Source organism: Lepidochelys olivacea (assembly GCF_965140295.1).
Source record: "Lepidochelys olivacea isolate rLepOli2 genome assembly, chromosome: 21".
Classification (NCBI taxonomy): Eukaryota; Metazoa; Chordata; order Testudines; family Cheloniidae; genus Lepidochelys; species Lepidochelys olivacea.
In genome coordinates, this window is record NC_140431.1 from 14,520,370 (window position 1) to 14,544,062 (window position 23,693).

The window sequence follows — 23,693 nt, forward strand, 5'->3', positions numbered from 1 at the left end:
AGTGTCTTTCTGATCCTGGCTCCAAGAGGGGTCAGTGGCCGAAGGACCCCAAACCTTTCAGAATAGCCCTCCAAGATTGTGTTTGCCTCCCACAGGCCAATCCAATCCCAGGGAATCCCATGGAACCAAATACGACCCTGGTGTCAGAGGGGAGCAACTCCAGCAGCTTTGCTGGAGTCACACCAGCCCCCCGGGAACTCTGAAGGTGATCTCCAGGCATTGGCGCAGCGATGGAGCACCAGCTTCGTGGCTTTACAGAGCTGAGCTGGAACCTGGCTGCAATCTGATGTGGGCGCAGGTCAGTCCCACACCACAAAACTAACTGCAACACATCTTCGCCCTGTGCCACCATCTGCTGGGCTCAGAGCGTTGCAGGTGTGTGCAGCCGGAATATACCTTCCGTGCCGCCTGGGGTCCCACGCGTGGGAAGCTCCGGCTCACCACTGCCTGCCTAGGTGCAGGTCGAATGCACCTCTGCTTTCAGTGTCATGTTAGGGACCACAGCACTGCAAATCTGAGAAGAAGAAGAATATACAGACAGAAACTCCCCATGCCAGCCTGGTAACAGCCTCGCAAGACTCTGCTCTCTGCTTGATCTGCAGGGTGGGCTCGGTGAATCGAAAAGCAAACTTCGTGGTGACTCTCTCCTGATGCAATCTAGATAGATGGATGCTGCAGCGCCGGAGCACCCTGCCCTAGTACTGACCCAGTCTGAGCCTGCCGTGCTGGAGAAACGGGACGGGTCGTACCCCCCCGAACTTTAACCAAGTCCCTGGGTTGCTGTGCTGCCCAGCCTCCTGGCGCTCTCGGCATCCTTTGCATGCGTCACACCGGGGTGGGTGTTCAGCCACGGGGATTGAACCTGGCACCTCTGGCTCTAAAAGCACAGACAGACTTTCTGTTAGCTCAGGCAGGCTCTTCGGCATCTGTGTGGCCTGGCCACCACCAGAGGGGGACATAACATCACACCAGCTGGCTCCCACATGCACTGCAGAGCAGGTCACTACCTGGGCACTCCGCACTGAGCTGGGAGAAAGGGGAGCTGTCAAGCCCAGGTGCGGGGCATTGTGCTGGCTGGCTGCCTGGCACTGCCCCTCCGGGTAGATGTCTGCCTGCAGTGGGGTGCTGAGCAGGGGTCTGCCCGCGACAGGCCCAGAGCGCTGCTGTGGCAAATGCTGCATGAGATGGGGTTTGGCTAGAACAACAGGGTCTGCTCCTCCCTGCACAGCCTAATCTTGCTGTTTCTGTAGGATTGGTGTAGAACAGACCACATGGCGCACCTCGCATCTAGGCCTCACCGCTCCTCCAGCAGGTGGGCAGCGTTTCCCCCATTTGACAGATCTGGGGAGGCAGGAGGGGAAGAAAGGAGAGCCAGAGGGAGGAAGGGGGTGATCGTGGGCAGAGTCAGCGACAGCACCAACTACCGGTAGCAACAAACACTTTGAAAGCGCTACCGGCAGAATTAACAGTCTCAGGCTGCTTTAAAACATACAGAGAATGCATACAGACCAGCCACAAACCCGCTGGAAAACATGAAGCATTAAAAATGACCTCATTTAAAGCACTTTTGTGTGGGGAAAAGAACCCTGACATTTCAGCTCTCCGATTCTTCACCAACCTTGCAGGGTGTGTGTGTGTGTGAATGAAAACAGAATGTTATCACACAGTGAAAAATGCCTGGAAATTACTCCATCCATGGTCACGCTAATAAGGGCTTGTCTACACTTAAAAGGCTCCCGTGGCACAGCGGTCGTGCTTCAGTGTAGACACTGCCTACGCCGATGGGAGGCGTTCTCCCGTCGCCGTCGTTAATCCACCTCCCTAAGAGGCGGTAGATGGGAGAATTCTTCCGTCAACCTATCGATCTAGCACTGTCTACACGGGGAGTTAGGTCAGCCTAACTACACCGGTTGGGGGTGGGTTGTGGATTCTTAAACACCCCTGAGCGACATCGCTGGGTCAACCTACCTTTTTAGTGTAGAGGAGGCCAACTGTCAAAGTAGTTACGCCTTAAACTCAATGGGAGGGCCAGGCATGGAACCCTGCAGTCCCGGCTCTGAGGCCAGGACAACCCCTGAACGTTGTACTAATGTAACTAGTTCCATTACGGGGGGCGGTGGGGGTGTGTGTGTGTGATATTTTTAATCAATATCATCAGACCGGTACAAGCCCTAGCGTGGCTGCAGATATGCTGGTATAAAGGTGCCTTATACTGGTATGGCCTATTCCCCTTCCTGTCTAGGAATCACTATTTGGATATTAAGCACTTTTATACCAGTTTAGGTGCAGCCACACTAGGCCTCAGGGTTTGTACCTCTGCAGTAAAACTGTTGCATGCAAACAAGGCCTGAGGCTTTGTCTACACTGCCAAGTTGTCGACAAAACTTTTGTCTTTCACGGGTGCTTTAAAAAGCCCCCTCCCCAAAGACAAAAGTTTTGCCGTGGCAAGCGACAGTGTGAACATGGCTTTGTCCGCAGGAGCGCTCTCCTGCCGACAAACCGAATGCCGCTCGCAGGGGTGGAAGTATTTTGTCGGCAAAAGCAACGACAAAGCGCCGACAAAGAGCGTTTACACACGCCGACTTCTAGCGACAAGCCTGTCGCAACACAGCCCTGTTGCTAAAAGCTGCATGGTGTAGACAAGCCCACAGTCCCCTACTCAAACCTGCTAGGCTCTGTGCTGCTCCAGGCTAGACTGTAACCGCAGGGCTAGGGGTATAGCTTGCCTCGTAGAGAGCCTTTTCCCAGGGCTCCTGGAAACCTACACCAGCAGCGGTGGCCTTCTCACATGGGGAGGTCTAATTCCAGCAACCCTAACAAGACAGTGGTCCCACCACAACAGGTGCCCTCCCTCCCCACAAGATTAGGGACAGTAGCTCACGAGGGGAAAGACAAGGCAGAAGTGACAGAGGAACTAATGACTCTGGTGCTGAGAAGCCAGCAGCTCCCAGCGGGGATCCTTTAATGACTTACAGAGACTGGAGGTTTGGAAGATCACTCAGTGCCTCGGCGGGGATCCGGCTGAGCTGGTTGTTCTGCAACATCCTATAATGAGAAAAGAAAAGGCTTTAAAAAACCAACACCCTGGAGGCTTCCCCCACTCCCTGGGCTTGGAGACACAAAGCCTCAAGCTCTCTCCAGTGTGGGAGGGGATGGGAGGGAGGCTCGGGGTGCACAGGGTTCCTGAAACGCAGCCTTGTAGGCTGCAAATAAGTGACTGGCAATCCCTGCAGAGAGTAGCACTAACACGGAGTCTGCCCTGCGGCTGGGCGGTGTAATTCCCAGCTCAGCGAGACATACCCTCTCTAGCTCTGCTCAGCAGCATTTGCGGCCATGGAGGTGTGGCCAGGGGCCCAAATACAGCCCCGCCTGAGATCCTCGGTACGTACCCGAGCGGCTAGCCCAGACGGCCACCTGAGCTGCCATGGCCACACGGCTACTTTCAGGTAGCTCGGGCAGAGCTAGCACGTAGATGTCTACCAGAGCTGGGATTTACCCCTGCAGCTATGGTGCAGTGCTCCCCATGGTGATCAACGATCCTGCAGCAGAGAGGCCCATGGGGAACAAAAGTGGTGTTTGATGGGAAAGTTTGGGGTAGGCATTGGGGTGCATGAGACATTAAAGGGTCCTCTCCTGATCCCCAAGTCTTGATGCAGAGGGACTGGCCCCACGCTAATAGGGATGGACCCTGGCGTTGTGTGTCCTTCTGGGAGCACAGAGCAGGCCTTTCTCGGGTGGCTGGGTTATCTAATTCCTGGTGTTTTTAAGAATAACAGGATTCCACATGGATACAGATGTTACTGCTATTAATACATTATTAATTATTATTATTAGGACTATTGGGGGAGCGTTCCCCACCCTGACGTGCTAGCAAGGGGGCTGGGTGAATTTTAACAGCAATGCAGCATGCAGAAGTGAGGGACCCAGGCACCCTGCTGGGGCTGAGGGACCCAGGCACTCTGCAGAGGGCAGGTGAGGTCACACCTGTAGCACTGAACGCAGGGGAGGCAGGGAAGGACTCCAGAGGGTACAGAAGCGGGTTCTGAAGAAGGTAAAGGACCGCAAAGGTTATGCAGTAACTAAGGGAACAGCAGCTTTGCCCTCAGGCTGCTTTGGAGAGAGACAGATGAGGGCTATAACCATCCCACTAGTTCCATGGGAACATTTCGAATTGGCTTTGGTGACTTGTACACAGTCACACTGCGAGCCAATAGCAGAGCCAGGAATAGAACCCAGGAGTCCTGCCACCCAGTCTGCTGCCCTGTGCAGCTTCCCACTGGACATGCTCTCATGTTCCAAGCAAATGCCCAGGGATGGGGACCAGCCACAAAGGTCAAACTGGATCTGGCTTTCCAGGGGGAGTTAGAGCAGGGGAGTTGGCCTGGCCCATTGTAAAGAGAAGGGCCATTTGCAAAATCCATGTGCAGATTGGGGTTTGGATCCCCAAGACCCTGAAGGCCCAGGAATGTCCAATATTTAGGGTGCCATTTCTGGCAGCAAATATTACAGCAGGGATCAAAAGATTCCTCCAGCCTTCCTCAGCCAAAGCATTGGCATTGTCAGGTCCATGACACGCTGAAGTACAAACATTTGATCACTGACCCATTGAGTGTGTGGTCCCTGTATTCCCAGCATTGCTAACCCCACGACTTCAAAGTCCAAGAGACCACCCCTCCCCCTGACATTAGCTTAAAAACCAGCAGCTTCACCTTTTAACCGCATGGTCTGTTTTCTGATTTAAACTCTTCACGTAAAACATGCTGCCTTGGGGGTGTGCGCACAATGGTTGTGTGTGTGTGTGTGTGTGTGTGCGCGCGCGCGCACAATGGGCGTGTGCATACAATGTATATGCATGCAGTGCGCGCGCAATGGGAGTGTGTGTGCAATGGGTGTGTGCACACAACGTGCCTGCCTGCATGCAGCGTGTAATGGGTGTGTGCATGCAGCGTGTGTGCAATGCAAGTGTGCATGTGTAGGTGCATGCAAATGAATGTGTGTGTGTGTGTGTGTCTGAGTGTGTGCTCGCACCTCTGTGTGTGGGCACATGTGTACAGGTGTCAGGACGAAAATTCAGCTGGAAACTCACCAAAGGCCTCCAAACAAAGAGGGGGCACCTTTCCCTCGCTCACATCCTGGTCCCCTCCCCCAAGCGCAGGGCTGTCCTTAGGATTTATGGGGCCCGCCGCACAGGGCTGGCCTTACCATGAGGCAAACTGAGGCGGCTGCCTCAGGTGCCAGACTGTGGAGGGGGGGGAGGAGGCGCCACTGGGACTCAGAGTGTAGACAATTGTGTCTGCTGCTGGTGCACACGTATTCTCCCTGCTCTAGACGCACAGAGATGGGGGAGCGCTGGGCTGGAGGAAGGAGGGCACAAGAGACAGAACAGGCAGGCAGGAACAGGGGAGAGGGAATAACAGAAAGCAGCAGGCGCTGCAGGGAGAGAGAGGAGGAGAAGCCCCTTATGTACCTCTCCAGCCCCCCCAGGAGCCTGGACTGATTAACCCCAGCTTCTGAGGGAGGGATAGCTCAGTGGTTTGAGCATTGGCCTGCTAAACCCAGGATTGTGAGTTCAATCCTTGAGGGGGCCATTTAAGAATCTGGGGCAGGAATTGATGCAGGGGGTTGGACTAGATGACCTCCTGAGGTTCCTTCCAACCCTGATATTATATGATTCTATATGATTCCTGTTTCCTGCCGCTTCCCTGAACCCACTTGAGGAGAACAGGCAGTCAACTGAAGTAGTAGGAGCCAATGAGGCCCTTAAGACGCTGATCTCTTCCCTCACTCAGGCCCTGCTACCAGCCTGCTTATTTGTCCCCTTCAACTGAGTGTTGAGAGCCACTCTAGCTGGCACAGAACAGCAGTCAGGAGTGAAAGAAAAAAACGTCCCCCTGGGGCAGCATTCGGGAAAAGAAAAGGCAAAGGAAGCTTTTCTATCTAAGCAGGAAGGAGCTCTCCTGAGATACATAGACACAAATGTTCACGGTGGACCTTCCGGCCCCAGTGAGGATGTGAGTGCTGAGGAGATGCCTGATCTTCAAGTTAGTCAGAGTGCAGTTGACCTGGCAGCTATTGCAGCATCCATATCTGGATGTAACCATGCACAGTCCTGAAGAAAAGTGTAGACCAGAGAAGAGTGTGGTGGAGGTGCAAGGAACAGCTGCTGCTGAGTTTAGTTCCTTAAGTCTAGATGATCCAGGACTGTGGACTCACTTGAGCAGTAGCCTGAGGGACTTCCTTGTACTGCCTGGGCCACAGCAAGTGAAAAACTTCATATTCCCCAAAGACAATGAAAACAGAAGTTTCCATCCAACACATTACTGGCGTGAAATCCCCAATGCTGACAAAGTGGAGAGGCCATGGCTTATGTACTCAAAACCCCAGAATGCTATATACTGTTTTTGTTGCAAACTCTTCCAGTCTAATGTTCCAGCCACATTGGGTTCTACAGGAACAAAGGACTGGAAAAATCTGGCTAGAAATCTGGCATGCCATGAGAAGGCAGCAAATCACCAGAGTGCATTCCACAGGTGGAAAGAGCTTGAGATGAGACTAAGGTTAAAGGCCACCATAGATGATCAGCATCAAGAGAAGATTGCATCAGAGTCTCTTTACTGGCAAAATGTTCTGAAAAGGCTCGTTGCCATTGTGAGACTGCTTGCTACCCAAAACCTAGCCCTGTGTGGCACTTCAGATCAGCTGTATGTGCCAAACAATGAAAACTTCCTTAAAATTGTGGACCTGATGGCTAGTTTGATGCTGTACTCCAGGAGCATCTAAGAAGAGTCACCACCCAAGAAATGTTTCAGAGTAGCAGCCGTGTTAATCTGTGTCCGCAAAAAGAAAAGGAGTACTTGTGGCACCTTAGAGACTAACAAATTTATTTGAGCATAAGCTTTCGTGAGCTACAGCTCACTTCATTGGATGCATTCAGTGGAAAATACAGTGGAGAGATTTATATACATAGAGAACATGAAACAATGGGTGTTACCACACACACTGTAAGGAGAGTGATCACGTAAGGTGAGCTATTACGAGCAGGAGAGTGGGTGGATGAGGAGGGGAACCTTTTGTAGTCATAATCAAAGTGGGCCATTTCCAGCAGTTGACAAGAACGTCTGAAGAACAGCAGAGGGAGGGGAATAAACGTGGGAAAATAGTTTTACTTTGTGTAATGACCCATCCACTCCCAGACTTTATTCAAGCCTATGTTAATTGTATCCAGTTTGCAAATTAATTCCAATTCAGCAGTCTCTTGTTGGAGTCTGTTTTTGAAGTTTTTTTGTTGAAGAAGAATTGCCACTTTTAGGTCTGTAATCGAGTGACCAGAGAGATTGAAGTGTTCTCCGACTGGTTTATGAATGTTATAATTCTTGACGTGTGATTTGTGTCCATTTATTCTGGCACAAGATGGCATATATCACATTGGAAGATGTGCAGGTGAATGAGCCTCTGATGGTGTGGCTGATGTGATTAGGCCCTATGATGGTGTCCCCTGAATAGATATATGGACACAGTTGGCAAAGGGCCTTGTTGCAAGGATAGGTTCCTGGGTTAGTGGTTCTGTTGTGTGGTGTGTGGTTGCTGGTGAGTATTTGCTTCAGGTTGGGGGGGCTGTCTGTAAGCAAGGACTGGCCTGTCTCCCAAGATCTGTGAGAGTGATGGGTTGCCCTTCAGGATAGGTTGTAGATCCTTGATGATGCGCTGGAGAGGTTTTAGTTGGAGGCTGAAGGTGATGGCTAGTGGCATTCTGTTATTTTCTTTGTTGGGCCTGTCTTGTAGTAGTTAACTTCTGGGTACTCTTCTGGATCTGTCAATCTGTTTCTTCACTTCAGCAGGTGGGTATTGTAATTGTAAGAACACTTGATAGAGATCTTGTAGGTGTTTGTCTCTGTCTGAGGGGTTGGAGCAAATGCGGTTGTATCGTAGAGCTTGGCTATAGACAATGGATTGTGTGATGTGGTCTGGACAAAAGCTGGAGGCATGTAGGTAGGCATAGCGGTCAGTACGTTTCCGGTATAGGGTGGCGTTTATGTGACCATCGCTTATTAGCACCGTAGTGTCCAGGAAGTGGATCTCTTGTGTGGACTGGTCCAGGCTGAGGTTGATGGTGGGATGGAAATTGTTGAAATCATGGCGGAATTCCTCAAGGGCTTCTTTTCCATGGGTCCAGATGATGAAGATGTCATCAATATAGCGCAAGTAGAGCAGGGGCTTTAGGGGACGAGAGCTGAGGAAGCGTTGTTCTAAATCAGCCATAAAAATGTTGGCATACTGTGGGGCCATGCGGGTACCCATAGCAGTGCCGCTGATCTGAAGGAATACATTGTCCCCAAGAAATGTACACACACCACTACCTTGGAAAAACAAACAATTCAAAATGAGATCATACAGTTACTGGCAACAAAAGTCAAACAGAAGATTGTGGCAGATCTGCAGTCAGCAAGATATTACTCTGTTATTCTGGACTGCAAACCTGACATCAGCCATACGGAATAAATGACTTCAATGGTGCGTTTTGTAACAACAACAGAACCTAGTGACAATGTCCCTGCAGTGGTGACTGTCAGAGAGCATCTTCCAGAATTTATTGACATTGATGATACTACAGGAGCTGGTATGACAAATGTGCTTCTTAGAAAGCTGGAAGAGACGGGAATTGCGACAGCTGACATGAGAGGTCAGGGCTACGATAATGGTGCCAACATGAGAGGACAGAACAGAGCAGTGCAGACACGGATCCGAGAGTTAAACCCTCGAGCTTTTTTTGTCCCATGCAGTTCTCATTCATTGAACTCGGTGGTCAGTGATGCAGCATCAGCTTCTAGTGAGGTTGCTCAATTTTTTAATGTAATTCAAAGCATTGATGTATTTTTTTCTGCATCAACTCATCGATAGCAAATTTTGAAGCAACATCTGGGAACATTCTCTCTGACACTGAAACCACTGAGTGCCACACGATGGGAAAGTCAAGTGGAGGCGATAAAGCCTATCAAACACTGAATTGGGAAGATAGATGATGCCATAGTTGCCATTATGAAGGATAATGCTATGACAGGAACTGTTCATGGGAGAACAGTGGGAGAGGGAAATGGAATCACCAGAAACATATATAACTTCAAATTTCTGTGTGGCTTAGTGTTGTGGCATGACATACTGTTTGAAATAAATGTTGTAAGCAAGAGACTCCAAGGTGTTGACCTTGATATATCTGGAGCAATGGAACAACTGGACAAAGCAAAGTCATACCTACAGTCTTGCCAGTCAGATGGGGGATGTCAAAACGTTCTGAAGAGTGCACAGAAGTTGCCAGAGGAGCTTCACACTGAAGCTATTTTCCCACCCATTCAAGAATACAAGAATCACCGAAGAAGATGACATTTTGATTATGAGGCATGGGATAATCCCATAAGAGACCCCAAACAACAATTCAAAGTTGAATTCTTTAACCAGGTGCTAGATTGTGCAATACAGTCAGCTGAAGAACGTTTCATGCAGCTCAAGGAACACAGCAGTATATTTGGGATGTTGTATGATATTCCAAAACTCCTCACTATACCTGAAGAAGACCTACACCAGCAATGCAGGGCACTAGAGACAGTGTTGACACATGATGACATGCGTGATACTGATGCGAGTGATTTAGGTGATGAACTGAAAGCTCTTTCAAGATACATTTCAGCAGGATCAATTCCAAAGGCTGTTCTGGAATATATGTGCACAAATAAGATGATCATCCTCTTTCCAAAAGCTTTTGTTGCTCTGCACATACTTCTAACACTTCCTGTAACAGTTGCCAGTGGAGAACGCAGCTTCTCCAAGCTGAAGCTAATAAAAACACATCTACACTCCACAACGACACAGGAGAGGCTGGTCGGCCTTGCAACCATCTCAATAGAGCATGAGCTGGCCCAGACTGTGGACCTTCAGCAGGAAGCTGTTCAAATCTTTGCAACCAAGGCGGCACGGAAAGCACCACTTTGATTATTCAAACAGATACAAATGCCCGTGTTTACCATGCAGACAAGGAAAGTTACATTTGCTGTTCACGTGTTTGAAAGTTAAGTGTTACTTAAAATTTTTGAACAAGGCATTTTAAGTTGTTAGTTTTCCTTTATTGGGGTAGGCAGCAGGGCAGTACCACGAGAGGAGTAGAACAGAAAGAAGGCAGAATTGAGAGCTTTCAGAGTTTTGGCCCAAGCGAGGGGGCATGGGGGCATCATTTGAGCTCCCCGCCTGAGGTGCCAAAATATTGTGGGCCAGCCCGGCCACCGCAGTATTATTAAACCGGTGCCCCTATGCCCGACTTGCTCTTAGCAACACAAACATAAGCGTACAGTGTTGGAAAACTAGCCACATGCACTTTATTAAAAGCAGTTTAAACAAGTTAATCACACCATAACGCTGATGGACTATACTTGCATGAAAGAAGCAGCACTATAGAAACATTTCTGATTTATTGACAGAATGATGCAAATAATATAATATTTTTTAATGTCAACACTTTATTGGAAATTACTATGAAGAGGTATTGAAACAGCCCGGGAGGACGTGGGAGGGAAGGCAGAGGCAGCAAAGGATACCAAGCCGCCCGGCAGTTCCCCTCAGAGACCCCCATACCCTGTCCCGCATGCAGAATGTGCGGGCGCATTCGGCTCTGTGAATAGGGCCCCTGCCCAAGGAGACTGCAGCGCACACTAGGTGTGTGGGAGCCGACCCGCTCCTACCTCCTGTCCTGGTGGTGCCCCAAATTTTCGGGTGCCCTACACAGCCGCGTATGCTGCATATGCCTAAGGGTGGCCCTGCCCAAGCGCTCTCCAAAGCTTCCCCGGGGCACCACACAACACCCCCGCACAATTCAGATCTCAGCTCCTGCTGCCCCAGTCCCGATCCCCCCACCCCCAGGATGGCCCGACCGCTGCACACACCGCAGGCTCCTAATCCTGATCCTCCCTCCCTCCCAGCAGACCCCAGGAAGTATCATTATCCCCATTTTACAGAGGGGTAAACTGAGACATGGAGAGGGGCAGCCACTCTGATTTACACTGCTGCAGGCTGAGACCAGAATCTGGTCCCTTTGTGCCCGGCCGGCTGAGAAAACGATCAGGAGAGGGATGGCAAACGGAGGGAGAAAGAAGAAAGCAAAGTGGAGGAGTTGGAGAGACGCCTGCACAGCGGCTGTGGGCCAGGCCATACTCTCCTGTGGAACAATGGTTCAGATAAGCGCCAACGCTGACTGCCAGCCCCGACTGCCAGCCCCGCTGCTTTAAGTAAACAGCCTCTTCAGTTAATGACAGTCATTTGCATTCGCACAAGTAAACACTGGCTGGGCCCCACAGGCTGTTTCGGTGGTGCATTGGCAGGCTGGGCTTAAACAGGATGGAGGCCGGAGGCGGGGGGGGGGAGGCGCGCAGGGTGGGAATTCCTCTGCCAACCTAAGCCATGTGCCTTCCTTCTTTTTAGTGTGAACCTCAGTGACCATGACAGCGAACCGCCAGATCCTTGACCCTAGTGGCTCCTCAGCCCTGCCTCAGTGGCACAAACCAGCTGGAAAGCTGCCTTAAAGGGGCCTCTATTGATTGCCCCCAGCAGAGGGGGTGTAGAGCCAGAGAAGGAGGTCACAGAGAGGCCAGGAGGAGTGGCGGGCAGAGTGCCAGATCCTCAAGCTACATGGAGTTCCATAAGGCCTGTTGCAATGGGCATGAAACTTAGAGCTGCCCTGAGGCTGCTCTATGTCTCAGCCCTGGGCCAGTCCAGAATCAAGGGAACAGGGAGGTGGCTTACAGCCACCTTTCCTTCATGCCCTTCAGCCATGCTGATTGTAAAGTAGCAGCTAAAGATGCTGGTAGCTAAAATGCCAGGATCTGCTATGGGAACTGCAGCATTTTCTAGCTTAACTGATGACAATGTTTCTGAGGACAGGTTAACACTTGGTAACTGCACCTTCAAACCGGGTTCCTGGCACTCTGCTTTCTAACGGACCTCTCATCGGCCCAGGGCCCCAGTGTGCAATAAAGACGCTCAGTGCAGGGTGCAAGCTCGTGTGCGTATACACGCACACACAAGGTAGGCAAAAACTGTAACCTGTTGTGAGCTTTGCACCCATAACTCATTCAGGAGACTTTATTTCTGCAGTAAATAAGATTCAGCATGCAAAGGGCAAGTGGACGACCCCAAATCTGTGCAGAATGGAGGTAACGTTGAGTCTGAAATGAACAGCGTGGCACACAGGAGACAGGTGCTCCCTAGCACACGGGAGAGCGTGGTTGCTGGGGAAGTGAAACACGCACAAGCTGGGATGCCTTTGCCCCTCAGATAGTGCTCCAGTTACTATTGTATATATTCAGCCTCCGACCTTAGACTCTAACCTCTGTGGGTAGGTCTACACTGCAAAAAAACAAAACCACTGGCAGCAAGCCTCAGAGGCCAGGTCTACAGACTCAGGCTGGTGGGTCTTGCAGGATGGGACTAAAAAAGCAGGGTAGACGTTCCGGCTCAGGCTGGTGTGCAGGCTCTGAGAGCTGGCGAGGGGGGTGGATCTCAGAACCCAGCGCCAGCCTGAGGGGGAACGTCGACACTGTTCTTTTTAGCCCCCTAGCGCAAGCCCGAGTCTGTAGACCGGGGCTCTGAGACTTGCTGCCATGGTTTGGGGTCCTTTTTTTGCAATGTACAGGTACCCTGAGTCACAACAGCCTCGCCCATTCAATTGTGGCCATGCAAAAGCGGCCCTAGGGCAGAAAACGTTTTCTCCCCACCACGCCGAGCAGCTGAGGGAACACGAACAAGAGTGGCACAGCCATTTGGCGCCCCTCGAAGTTGTCCCCCACCTGCCTCTGGAACCAACCTAGGGGGCTGAAGTTTTGGCTTTCCCAATGATTCTGGTGTGAGGGCATCACTAAGCAATGCCCCGGCTGCCTCTTTGCTCATGCGAGTTGTGCAGCTGGTGGGCTCAGCATCTTTGTGGTCGCTCGGGTAAGCTCTTTGTTGCCTTCATGGACATTTGCAGACTAGGGGACTTTGTAACGAAGCCTGCCACCTACCACTGGCAGCAGTCAGCCAGCAGTCAGCCAGCCTAAGGTGGGATGAGCTGTGCCTGTCAGGCTTAGAGAGGTTTCTCTCTCTCTCTGGTTCTTGTGTGTTATTCTGAATTCTAAGAACTAAAGCAGTGTTACATTGCAACCTTCCAGCAAAAGGATTTACGCTTTTATCTAGTTTCTCTCTTGCAATCCACGGCCATAACACTGGCGTGACACGAGGTACGTGTTGAAACAAATCTCGCTGTCCTGCTTCCTTTGCATCCGTCATAGTAGAGTCGAAACTTCCAGCCCCGTGTTCGCTGCTGCCTGAAAAGTCTTGGGCCCAGAGCCTCAAAGGCATTTAGGTGCCTAACTCCCATTGAAATCAAGGTCGCCAAGCTCACCCTGACAGCGAGGCCACACACAGCTGGTCATGGGCTCCCTCGGCCTGTCGTTCCTCACTTGTCATGTTCTGCAATAGCATCTGCTCGCCTGGAAGTTCTGCTGTTGTGTTTTCTGTACAATAGGATCTTCTTTGCCAGGCTCTGTAGCCCCCACCCTTGCTGGGGCGAGCACGTGGCAAGGTCTTTGACCCTCTGCCTCTGAGCAATGACGCAAAAGAGCTATTTGCCTGCCCGTGGCATAGTTGGCTGTTAAGTTGCAGTTCCTCGCTGAAAAGTGCAAAACTGAGCACTTCTTATTTATTAGCCCTGCTCCCCCGCAGGGAGGGGATCCAGAGTCTTGCAAGTCAAAGACACTTTTACTGCTTTGAGTTGTGTCATCCGAGATAGACCCATGTGCAGGGCAATATCCACCGTGAGCGGTAGCAGAGAGAAAAAGGGGCACAGAGATGGTACAGAAACCGAGTCACAGAGATGCGCAGTGAGGTAGTGAGAATTAAATCCCGGTCTCCTCGGGCCCAGACTGGCCCCTAACCTCTGGGACATCCTTCCTCCCCAGGGAGCACCACTGCCCAGCAGCTGTTTAAACTCTTTCTGCCCCTGCTCCGATCGGCTCGGTGGACGGCGCCCAGCCTTCTCTAGGGGTATTTCCTAGTGGCAATGATTTAGTTGGGGATTAGTCCTGCTTTGAGCAGCGGGTGGGACTAGATGACCTCTTGAGGTCCCTTCCTACCCTGATATTCTATGAATTCCAAGAGCTCACAACCCAGATTTTTAGCCTGGGATTTAAACATGAGCATCCCCCCGTTAATCATACTAAGCCTGGCTAGTTGCAGCTCAGGTTGGGTCCCCCCCCAGTCCATTTTACACACGGGGAAACCGTGGCCCAGAGAAGGGAAGGCCCTAAGGAAGGCAGCAGCAGAGCGGAGCTCAGACCTCAGCAGCACCTGGGTCCAGCAGCACCCATCAGTCCACTGCGGCTTTTGGGACGGCTGCTCCCTGCCTGACTATCCCATCTCTCCCAGCCCCTGGGGGCGGTGGGGTGCTCCCCACTTCATGTGGGGCTGCACAAAGGAAGGTGTGGATTGGCGCCAATGCCACTATCCACGCTGAGAGCCACATGGATCTCTGGTGTAAATGGAGGGAGTGCAGCCCCCTAGCGACTGCACCATCGTCTGCACTGCAGGGGGCGGTGCCATGGAGACGGGACAGCACTTGGGCTCTCAACTGAGGCTGCTGGCCACAGACAGACCCTGTGGCTCTCGGGCTCCCAGACTTGTCCAGCGTCACCACCAGGGGTCCCCCTAACTCTTGCAAGGGCCAGCGGACAGCACTGTGCCCCTTTCCCTTAAAGTGGGGTGACCAGATGTCCCGTTTTTAAAGGCACAGTCCCGTTTTTTGGGGACTTTTTCTTATGTAGGGGCCGATTACCCCCACCCCCTGTCCCGTTTTTTCACAGTTGCTATCTGGTAACCCTACCCTTAAGGGCACCGTACGGCGTGAGCTGCATGCAAGCCAGCGAGTATTCCAGGCAGGCCAGGGTGTGCGTAACCTGGGGCCTGGGAAGGTAGGGCTGGTCTGTGGGGCTGATCCAAGCCTTCCTCTGATAATGTCTTCACCGTTTCATCTTGCTTGATCATTAAAAACAATAAAGGGAAAGGGTGAGATCAAGGGCGGCACACCCACCACCCCAGGCAAGGGGGGGGGGGCGGCAGGGGAAATGTTATTTCAAGAGGGAGCATTTATTCGTGGCTCCTGGGGAAAGCTGTTCATTTCATAACAGGCATGTCCTCCCATGCTGCCCCCCCCCCCCGCTGCGGCCTCCTGCGCCAAACTGACACCCTCCAAATCCCACCTCGAGGCCTCCTAACCCTCTCTCTCCCCCCTCCCATCCTATGCCCTGTGCTTCTCTGTACACAGCTGCTCTCCCCAGGACACCTGCCGTCTGCGCCTCACTCCCCGCCGCCTCTAGAGGGGCTCCCCCCTGCCCGCTTGGCTTGTAACTGCACACGTGCTGCAGACTGATGGGCCAGGGCTGCTCCTGGATGAATCAGAAATTCCTTCTCTGCCCTATAAATGAGGGCCTGATTCTCACCGACACCCAGGAGTGCTGGAACCATTTGTATAGTGGGGGTGCTGAGAGCCATTGAACCAAACTGTAAATGCGGTATATACTGGGAACCACTTCAAGCCAGGGGGTGCTGCAGCATCCCATGTTCCAGCACCATGGCTCCTTCAAGCAGGAAGGCCCCTTTACACTGCCAGACTGGTGTGAATGAGAATCAGGCCAATGAATCATTAGGGACAGGGCGGGAGGGGGGTCTGATGCCTGAGGATTCTCCACTGGGGCCGGAGTCTCCTCCCATGTTGGTGTAAAGCAGGAGTAACTCTGCTAACATCCGTCTCCCTCTGCCAGGCACCTGATGCACCAGCAATGCTGCCACAAACCCTCTCTCACCAGCCAGGAGTACAGTCAAGTGACACACAGCAGCCAGGGAGTCTCGGCAAACCTGGCCCTGGGGGAGGATTTTGCATCCACTTTGCACTAGGCTGAGTGACCCCACATGGTACCAGTGCGGGGAGAATCAGTCCCATGGACTTCAGTGGAGTCGCTCCTGCTCTACCCCCGTGCAAGAGGATGCATAGCTCATTTCCCCCTGGGTCGTTCACCTGTTAGAACCCAGCTCAGAGCGAAAGCTGCTCCCCACGGGTAGGGGGCAGGCTGTGTGAAAGGCTAGAGGCCGTGACCTGTTCCCAGGGGCCTTGCAAAGCCACTCACAAAAATGGGTGAATGGAGGCTTAGCGCTTCTCTGACTTTGCTGAAGCGTGATGGCCGAGAGCTCTGAGTAGGTGGAGGGGAGGGAATCTGGCACAGACACATCTTTAATGTTCCTGGCCTACAGAGAAGTGCGATAGAAATCCTCTTGCTGGAAGATTGCAACATAATACTACTTTATTTCTCAGCATTCAGACTAAACACACAAGAACAGAGAGAGACAAAGCAGGCTGCTCCCTGAGGCACAACTAACCCTCTTTCCCAAGGTTGCTTGTCTGGAGAACGGACTGCTGCTAGGCCCAGGTTTCATGCTTCCCTATAGAGCCTCCTACCTTGCAAGCAGGACAAGGAAAAGACACTGAGCATCTAAAGTGACAGCCTACCATGTCAATAGTTTTCAATACATCAAACTTCAGCAGAATGAAATTCACCTCAAACAACTACACACATTAAAGTATTTCTAAGGCAGCTCAGGCCCTGGGATGCCGGTTGTGCCTGGATTGCTGGTGCCTTTGGATAGCTCATGCCTGTTGATATCTATAAATCGAATCTCTGGGTATCACCTCCTTATATCAGAGGAGACCAGACGGAGATGTGTGCCTGGCACTTGGAGCAGAAGGCAGTGCGGTTTGAGAAGGTCCAGTGTTCCTGTGGGGGACTGTTCCTCAGTCTGTGTCTGGCCCTCTTGAAAGCTCTGTCTCCTGCTGGGATGAGTTTTTCCCCTTGTGATAGAAAGTTCTGTTGAACCTGGGCAGCAGAACTCTTACGCACTGTTGCGATCCCAGAGCTTTACACAATCCTTTAGATTCAATGGCCCAGATCCAGGGTGAGTCTTGACAAGGACTGAGCCCTTGAGCTTGACTCGCTGATCTATGGGAAGCCCAGGTAGTCCGGGAAGGACAGAGGCGTTGTGCTCATGGTGGCAAAGCCATGTGTAACCGAGGCCAGGACATTGTCTGATAGGACGGGTGCGAAAGCTACCCAATCAAAGGGAAGCCTTTTCACACCAACTTCACACACATGCAGGTGACTCCACAAGCACTGAATATGGCCCAATAGCCCAGTGAAATGATTCCTCCGTCCCTTTGGGTTGGGGGGGGGGGGCAGGGGTGCCTCTCTTGCTGTCCTCATTCAGTGGCGCAGTGCTTTGGGGCATCACACCAAGGATCAGAGTAGCTGGCTCAGAATAGGCTTCATGGCAGGGAGTGTGATGCAGAGATCAAGTGGCAAGGGGAGCTGAGAGCTCTCACGGCCAGAACGAGGGTTGGGTATTAGGGCGCCAGAGTTCTAGTCACAGCTCTGCCACTGACTCACTGTGTGACCTCAGGCAAATCACTTCAGAGGAACTGCCACCCTGGATCAAACCCAACGCCCAGCTACTCCCATCTTGCGTCTCTGACAGTTATCAGCTTCAAAGGAAGGTTTAAGAACCCCACCATAAGCAGATGTGTGATAATCGGCCCTTCCTATAAATCTCTTTCTTCAGTCCCCGTGCCTCAGTTTCCCCATCCATAAAATGGCAAAACTGATACCTTACTAGTGTCTAGCAGCCCCTGCCAAGATTGGGGCCCCATTGCAGTAGGTGCTGCACAGACCCAGAGAAGGGTTATGTCTACACTTCATAAACCTGAGTCTGAGCCCAGGTTGTAAGCCCAAACCCTGCTACTGTCCACACACAAAGCCTTCTGACACGTACCAGAAGTCTCTCAGGACACAGGCCTGGGGATTTGCCCTGGATACAGGTCTGAGCCCACGTCCCACTGTGGCACAGATTCAAGCCTGCTCATTTTGCATTGGGGACATAGCAGAAGCCCAGATCACCAGGCTCACGTTCAGAGAGTCCGCCAATGATATCCCACAATCCCTTATGCCTGTGTGTCCTGGCCCTTCCATTCCCATTTGGTTCCCAGGCATCGGAAGAAACCTCCTGGTTCAAATACAGCTGCTCGGCCTTTAACCTTCTCTTTCCCTGTGGCCTGCTCAACTGGAAACAGAGCTAACCCTATCGTGTGTTAGCTACACCCAGCACTTAGACAGCCCTAGCACCTGATGCCCTGCTAGCTGGTCAGAGGAACCCAGCCTGGTCAATCTGTGCTGTGAGGTGAGCAAGGCACAGACCTTCAGCAGGAACATAAGAAATGAGCCTGTCTACGCAGAGATATCAAAGACGCTGGGAACCACTGGAACGGTGATCAATGCTGGGAGAGGGACAAGCACCTGGGGGCCACTTACTGCAGGATACATGTCTACACTGGAAAACAGTGTGTTCCTAACATGACAGTGAAGACAGGACATCAATCATCATCATGTTCCTGTTACGCCTCGGGCATTTAGGGCCATGACAATGCTCTCCCACTCTTGTCTGTTTCCAGCAAGTCTTTCAATGGTTCCTCAGCGGTGACTCCACAGCTCTTTGCCATGTTGTTTTCAGGTGGCCTCGTTTTTGCATGCCTTCAGGTGTCCATCTTATCGCTACTCTGGTGATGGAATCCATTTCTGTCTGAGGCACTGACTGATCCATCTCCAACACCTCCTGGCAATGATGGTGCTCAGATCCTCTTGGCTGCACTGTGTGAACAGATCTTGGCTGGAGATTGTTCTAGGCCAAAAAGATAAGGAGGATTTTTCTGAGGCAGGTTTTATGGAGTGAAGACAGTTTGGACATGGCATACACTCTCATTCCCCAGCATTCTACACTATAAAGTAGTGTTGAAAGTATGCAGCTCTGATAAATCTTGAGTTTGGTTTCGGTGTTGTATTTGGATGATTTCCAGATTGTATTTAAGCTCCTGAAGGTGTTCCTGGATTTATTGATTTTGTTCCAGACGTCCTGGCTTGTTCCACCATCCTGGCTGAGGGTGCTGCCCAAGTATGTGAATGTTTCTACATTGGTGAGAACACGATCCTCTAGCTGTATTGGTGATGGTGAGGCAATATTGAAGGTCATGATCTCTGTCTTACTGCGGTTGATTGTCAGTCCAATGCACTGAGTCGAGTTGTTTTTTTCTTGTGTATGGTGTTGGGTATGTGGTAGGAGAGTGACATCATCTGCGAAGTCCAGGTCTTCAAGGGATAAGAAGAGACAGGACAACTTGGCTTTTAACTCGGGTTAGCAGCTCAAGTTCAATCCTAGGCTGCCCTATGGGGTAGCAACTCAAGTTCAAGCCTAAGTTGCTGAGATGGGGAACGGAGGCACAGGGAGGCTAATTGACTAACCCAAGGTCACAGGGGGATTCTCTGGCACTTTGACTAGGCAGAACAAGGATTTGAACCAGGGTCTCACATTCCAGGCGACTGCTCTAACTACTGGGTTGGAGCAAAATAACCAGCTGAGCCAAAAGCTCCCCACATCCAGCAGGGTTTGAAACTAAGTGCCTGGAAAGATTCCTTCAGCCTGGACTCACCCCAGAGGGGGTCGGTCTCATGGAGCCAGCTAGCTGTCTCTCCCCCCCGCCAAGGAACCTCTGCCTCCCAGCCAGATTCAGAAGCTTCCCTCCATACACGACTGCAGCCCCGGCGACCCACGTGGGGTTTAAGGGGGTGTCTTGTCCCCCAGGGAGCTGGGCATTCCCTACAGCTGCATAGACAGCAACCAGCTGGCATCTTTCCTATGATGGAGGTGGCAGAGGTGGGGTGGGGATTTTAATCCTCTTTGCCTTCTCCCACATGGGCTCTCTGCAAGAGGGTGGAGGTGCTTGTCAGATATCGTCCCGGGGGGGGGGCGCGGGGGTGACCTTGTCAGTGCTGGATTGGGGGGCTGGGGGTGAGAAGAGCAAACTGCAGCCACCATGCCCAGGCAAATGGAGCCCAAGGTACGGAAAGTCGGTCTGAAGGATGCACCTTCAGGTTGTCAGCGCCCCCTTCTGGGCTGCAGGGGAGACTGCATGGCCCCATGGCTTTAACATGCGTGGGGCCTCCTGGGTTGCGTCAAGCCTGGATTTGCCTCCTCACACAGTCCCCCTCGGTCCCTGGCCTGGGTGCTGCAAAGCAGGGCCCCACGCGGCTGCATGCTGGGCCTGTGCTGAGAGCTAGCCCTGAGGTCTTGTTCCATAAGGCGGGGAGGGATCCTAGCAAAAGAAATGGCCAGTGTCGGCATGAAGAGCTAGAATTAGCCTTCGCCCCCTGCCTCAACGGCAAAGGAATACAGCGATGCAGATGGCAGCCTTGGAGTAAGCGTTTGGAGGATCCAGTCCCCATGTGCATTTCCCTTCCTCGCCTCTCTGCCCGAGGCCCCAGCCTGGCATCTCCCGGGGATTGTCACAGGGTGTCACACAATCTGTGCTGGTGTCTGGAGAGGCAGAGCTGGCTCCCCATTAGCCTGCAGGGGGTGCTGTGCAAACTCAGGAAGTAACACATCCTTCCTAGGATGTTCCTACATTCTGCGTCAGCAGCTGGCTGGGAGTCAGTCAAATATAAATGGCTGAAAAGAGGCTTTCAAAACCCAGGAGTTCCTGGAGTAGAAAGTTCCCCTTGTTGAAACTGGGTGGATGAGCTGCGGTTTTTCCTCAGTTCCTTTGATACGTTGCCTAATGCAGGCTATGGATAAAGAAGCATCTGATTGCTAAGCCCAGAGATTTAGGGCAGAATTCATACTTTATATCTTCAGAAGACCTAGTAAACAGGGCTGCACTCTCTAATCCTGGGAGCAGGTTTGTACCTGCTCGCTTCGTATAAACCATGCCGGTTGCACTGATTTCACAGTGCGGTCGAGTTCAAAACATCGCCTCCGGGGTGAAATGTTTATTGCAGGAGAGATGTTCAGAAGTGTTTGTTGAGAGAAGAGAGGGATGGGCAGCTGGATAGCAGAGCAGAGGTTGTGCCGGACCCTCTCAGAGCAGCAAAGAGTCAGGCATATTCCAGTCTGGGAAGACCCCATCTCTGCAGTGATGCATTCTACCCTGTGAATTTGGTAACCTCTGTCCATCTGTCTCTGCCCACTGGGCCATCCCTAGCCCCACACCCCTTCCCATTGGGAGGGCTTGGGTGATTGGCTGCGAGGAGACCCAGCAGGGGTTTTCTGGGTCTTGATGTTGCACTGAGGATGAGGGGGAAGGCGGCTGTCTTGTGCCAGAAAGATGCTGGCTAGGGATTGCTAGGCCTCCTTCTCAGGAAGACAAGGCCAGGTAAGAGGGAGCAGGGTGTGATGCGGGGCTGAGGAAAGTTTACACAACCTGTGAAGAAGTTACGAAGTACAGACAAATCACACAAGCATCTGACGCAGTGGGTACTCAGGCAAAACTCCCCTGCGTAAGGATCTCAGGACTGGGCCAGTCTCTGGTTCCCAGGCAGTATCGTGATCTAGGGGCACACATGTCGTGGAGCTGAGCTGCAGCGTGGCAATCTACTCTATACAAGGTCACGCAACAGATCAGGACTTGAGCCAGGTTCTCCCCCATCCCAGGCTACTGCTCGAACCACCGAGTAACCCTTCCTCTCTGAACACTGCAAGCTGGGTCAGAGCAAACAACGAGCTAAGCCAAAAGTTCCCCACAGCCAGGGTTTGAAACAGAGCCCAGAAAGGCCTTCCGCCTGGACTCGCCCCAGGGCGGGGAATCTCTCTATTCTTGTACAATCCTGCAGAACACACAGAAAACGATGCAGACAGGAGCTGTGACCCCCAGCAGGACAGAGCCCCCAGCATGCCCTGGAGCTGCCACAGGATCATTTGGCTGGGCACTTTAACCCGTGTGGATTCAGAAACTGGTAACTGGATGCCTTGCGGCTTGGCAGCTGCCTCTGAACGGAGCAGAGTCCCACGTCATGTGCGACCCCCTGGGACAATGGCCCTGCAAGAGTGCAACGGCAGTGCCTGGGGAAACGCAGTACTTACAGGATCTTCAGGCTGTAGAGGCCACAAAAGGCTTCTCCTGGGATCTGGGAGAGCTGGTTTCCAGAGAGGCGCCTGCAGAAAAGAGGAGCCAGTGTCACATCAACATCTCTGTAATGCCGGTGCTTTGTCAGGGGACACTTAACTTGCATCTTGTGCCTCTTGCTACAGCCTAGGAGAAGACTGTGGATACGACTGAATGCTGAACGAAAAGGAGTACTTGTGGCACCTTAGAGACTAACCAATTTATTGGAGCATGAGCTTTCGTGAGCTACAGCTCACTTCATCGGATGCATACCGTGGAAACTGCAGCAGACTTTATAGACACACAGAGAATATGAAACAATACCTCCTCCCACCCCACTGTCCTGCTGGTAATAGCTTATCTAAAGTGATCATCAAGTTGGACCTGGATTTGTGCTGGAAATGGCCCAACTTGATGATCACTTTAGATAAGCTATTACCAGCAGGACAGTGGGGTGGGAGGAGGTATTGTTTCATATTCTCTGTGTGTCTATAATGTCTGCTGCAGTTTCCACGATATGCATCCGATGAAGTGAGCTGTAGCTCACGAAAGCTCATGCTCCAATAAATTGGTTAGTCTCTAAGGTGCCACAAGTCCTCCTTTTCTTTTTGCAAATACAGACTGACACGGCTGTTACTCTGAAACCTGTCTGAATGCTGAACGTGAGACTCGCGCTCAGTACCCTGTTCATTAGTGTTCCCCTCTAGTGGCTAACCCACGTGAGGGGATAATGGCCTACTACTGCTGCCGGCTAATGGTGAGGGAGGCTCATGCTTCTAGCAGTGAAGGACCCAAACTCAGTCCCCAGTGATAACCCATGGCTGGGGCCATTCCATGCCCCACTGGGGGAGGACTCTGCGCTACAGCCACTAAGGCAGGAGAGAGGAAATGAGGCTTGTCTCTGCCATTGTAAGAGGCCTTGACTCTTTCCTCCATAAAGATAGCCACTAACCGTGACTGCAAGGAGAAACCCGGCTTTGCTGGCAGTGATGGCAGAGCAGTGTGGGAACGACCCCCCCTTGCTAGGACACAGAGACCATGCTGCTGCTGGGGTTATTCTCCCCTCTGTTCCTATGCCCTCTTTTGCCACTCTCTCTGCCCTGGCTGGCACCTGCCTGTTAGCATGCCCCCACCGCTTCGCCAGACTGCGCAGGTTTAATGCTTTCCCCATAGGTCAGTCTCTCCAAATCCCTGCTCATTGGGGTCTCGCCTCTTTGAACTCCTTCCAATTTATCACCATCACTGTCGAAGCACTGAGCAGAGCCACGAGTTCATAGCCAGCTCCAAACTCCTCCAGAGCTCAGGGGGGTTTGGGTGCCCTGGATCACACCCATTGCCACAGGAGACTTTGAGTGAATAAGCAACAGGATAGAGACTAATGCAGAAAATATCATGATGCCACCACATAAATCCATGGGGTGCCCACACTGGAATACTGTCCACAGTTCTGGTCGCCCATCTTAAAAAAGGTATTAGAATTAGAGAAGGGCAACAAAAATTATTAGGGGCACGGAACAGCTTCCGTCTGAGAAGAGATTGAAGAGACTGGGACGTTGCCGCTTGGAAGAGAGAAGGGGGGAGATGACAGAGGTCTATAAAATCACGACTGGTCTGGAGAAAAAAGTGCTGTTTACCCCTTCACATCACA

General features: G+C 51.9%; 1 protein-coding gene across 1 annotated transcript in view; it reads right to left on the bottom strand.

Moving 5' to 3' along the window:
- LGR6 (leucine rich repeat containing G protein-coupled receptor 6) overlaps nt 1-23,693 on the bottom strand; it is a 201,204-nt gene that overhangs the window by 93,140 nt on the left and 84,371 nt on the right. The window contains exons 3-4 of the mRNA XM_084611351.1: nt 22,024-22,095; nt 2,974-3,045 (exon numbers count right to left, since the gene is read on the bottom strand). Of these exons, the coding sequence (XP_084467477.1) occupies nt 2,974-3,045; nt 22,024-22,095 (144 nt within the window). The remainder of the gene's footprint in view (nt 1-2,973; nt 3,046-22,023; nt 22,096-23,693) is intronic.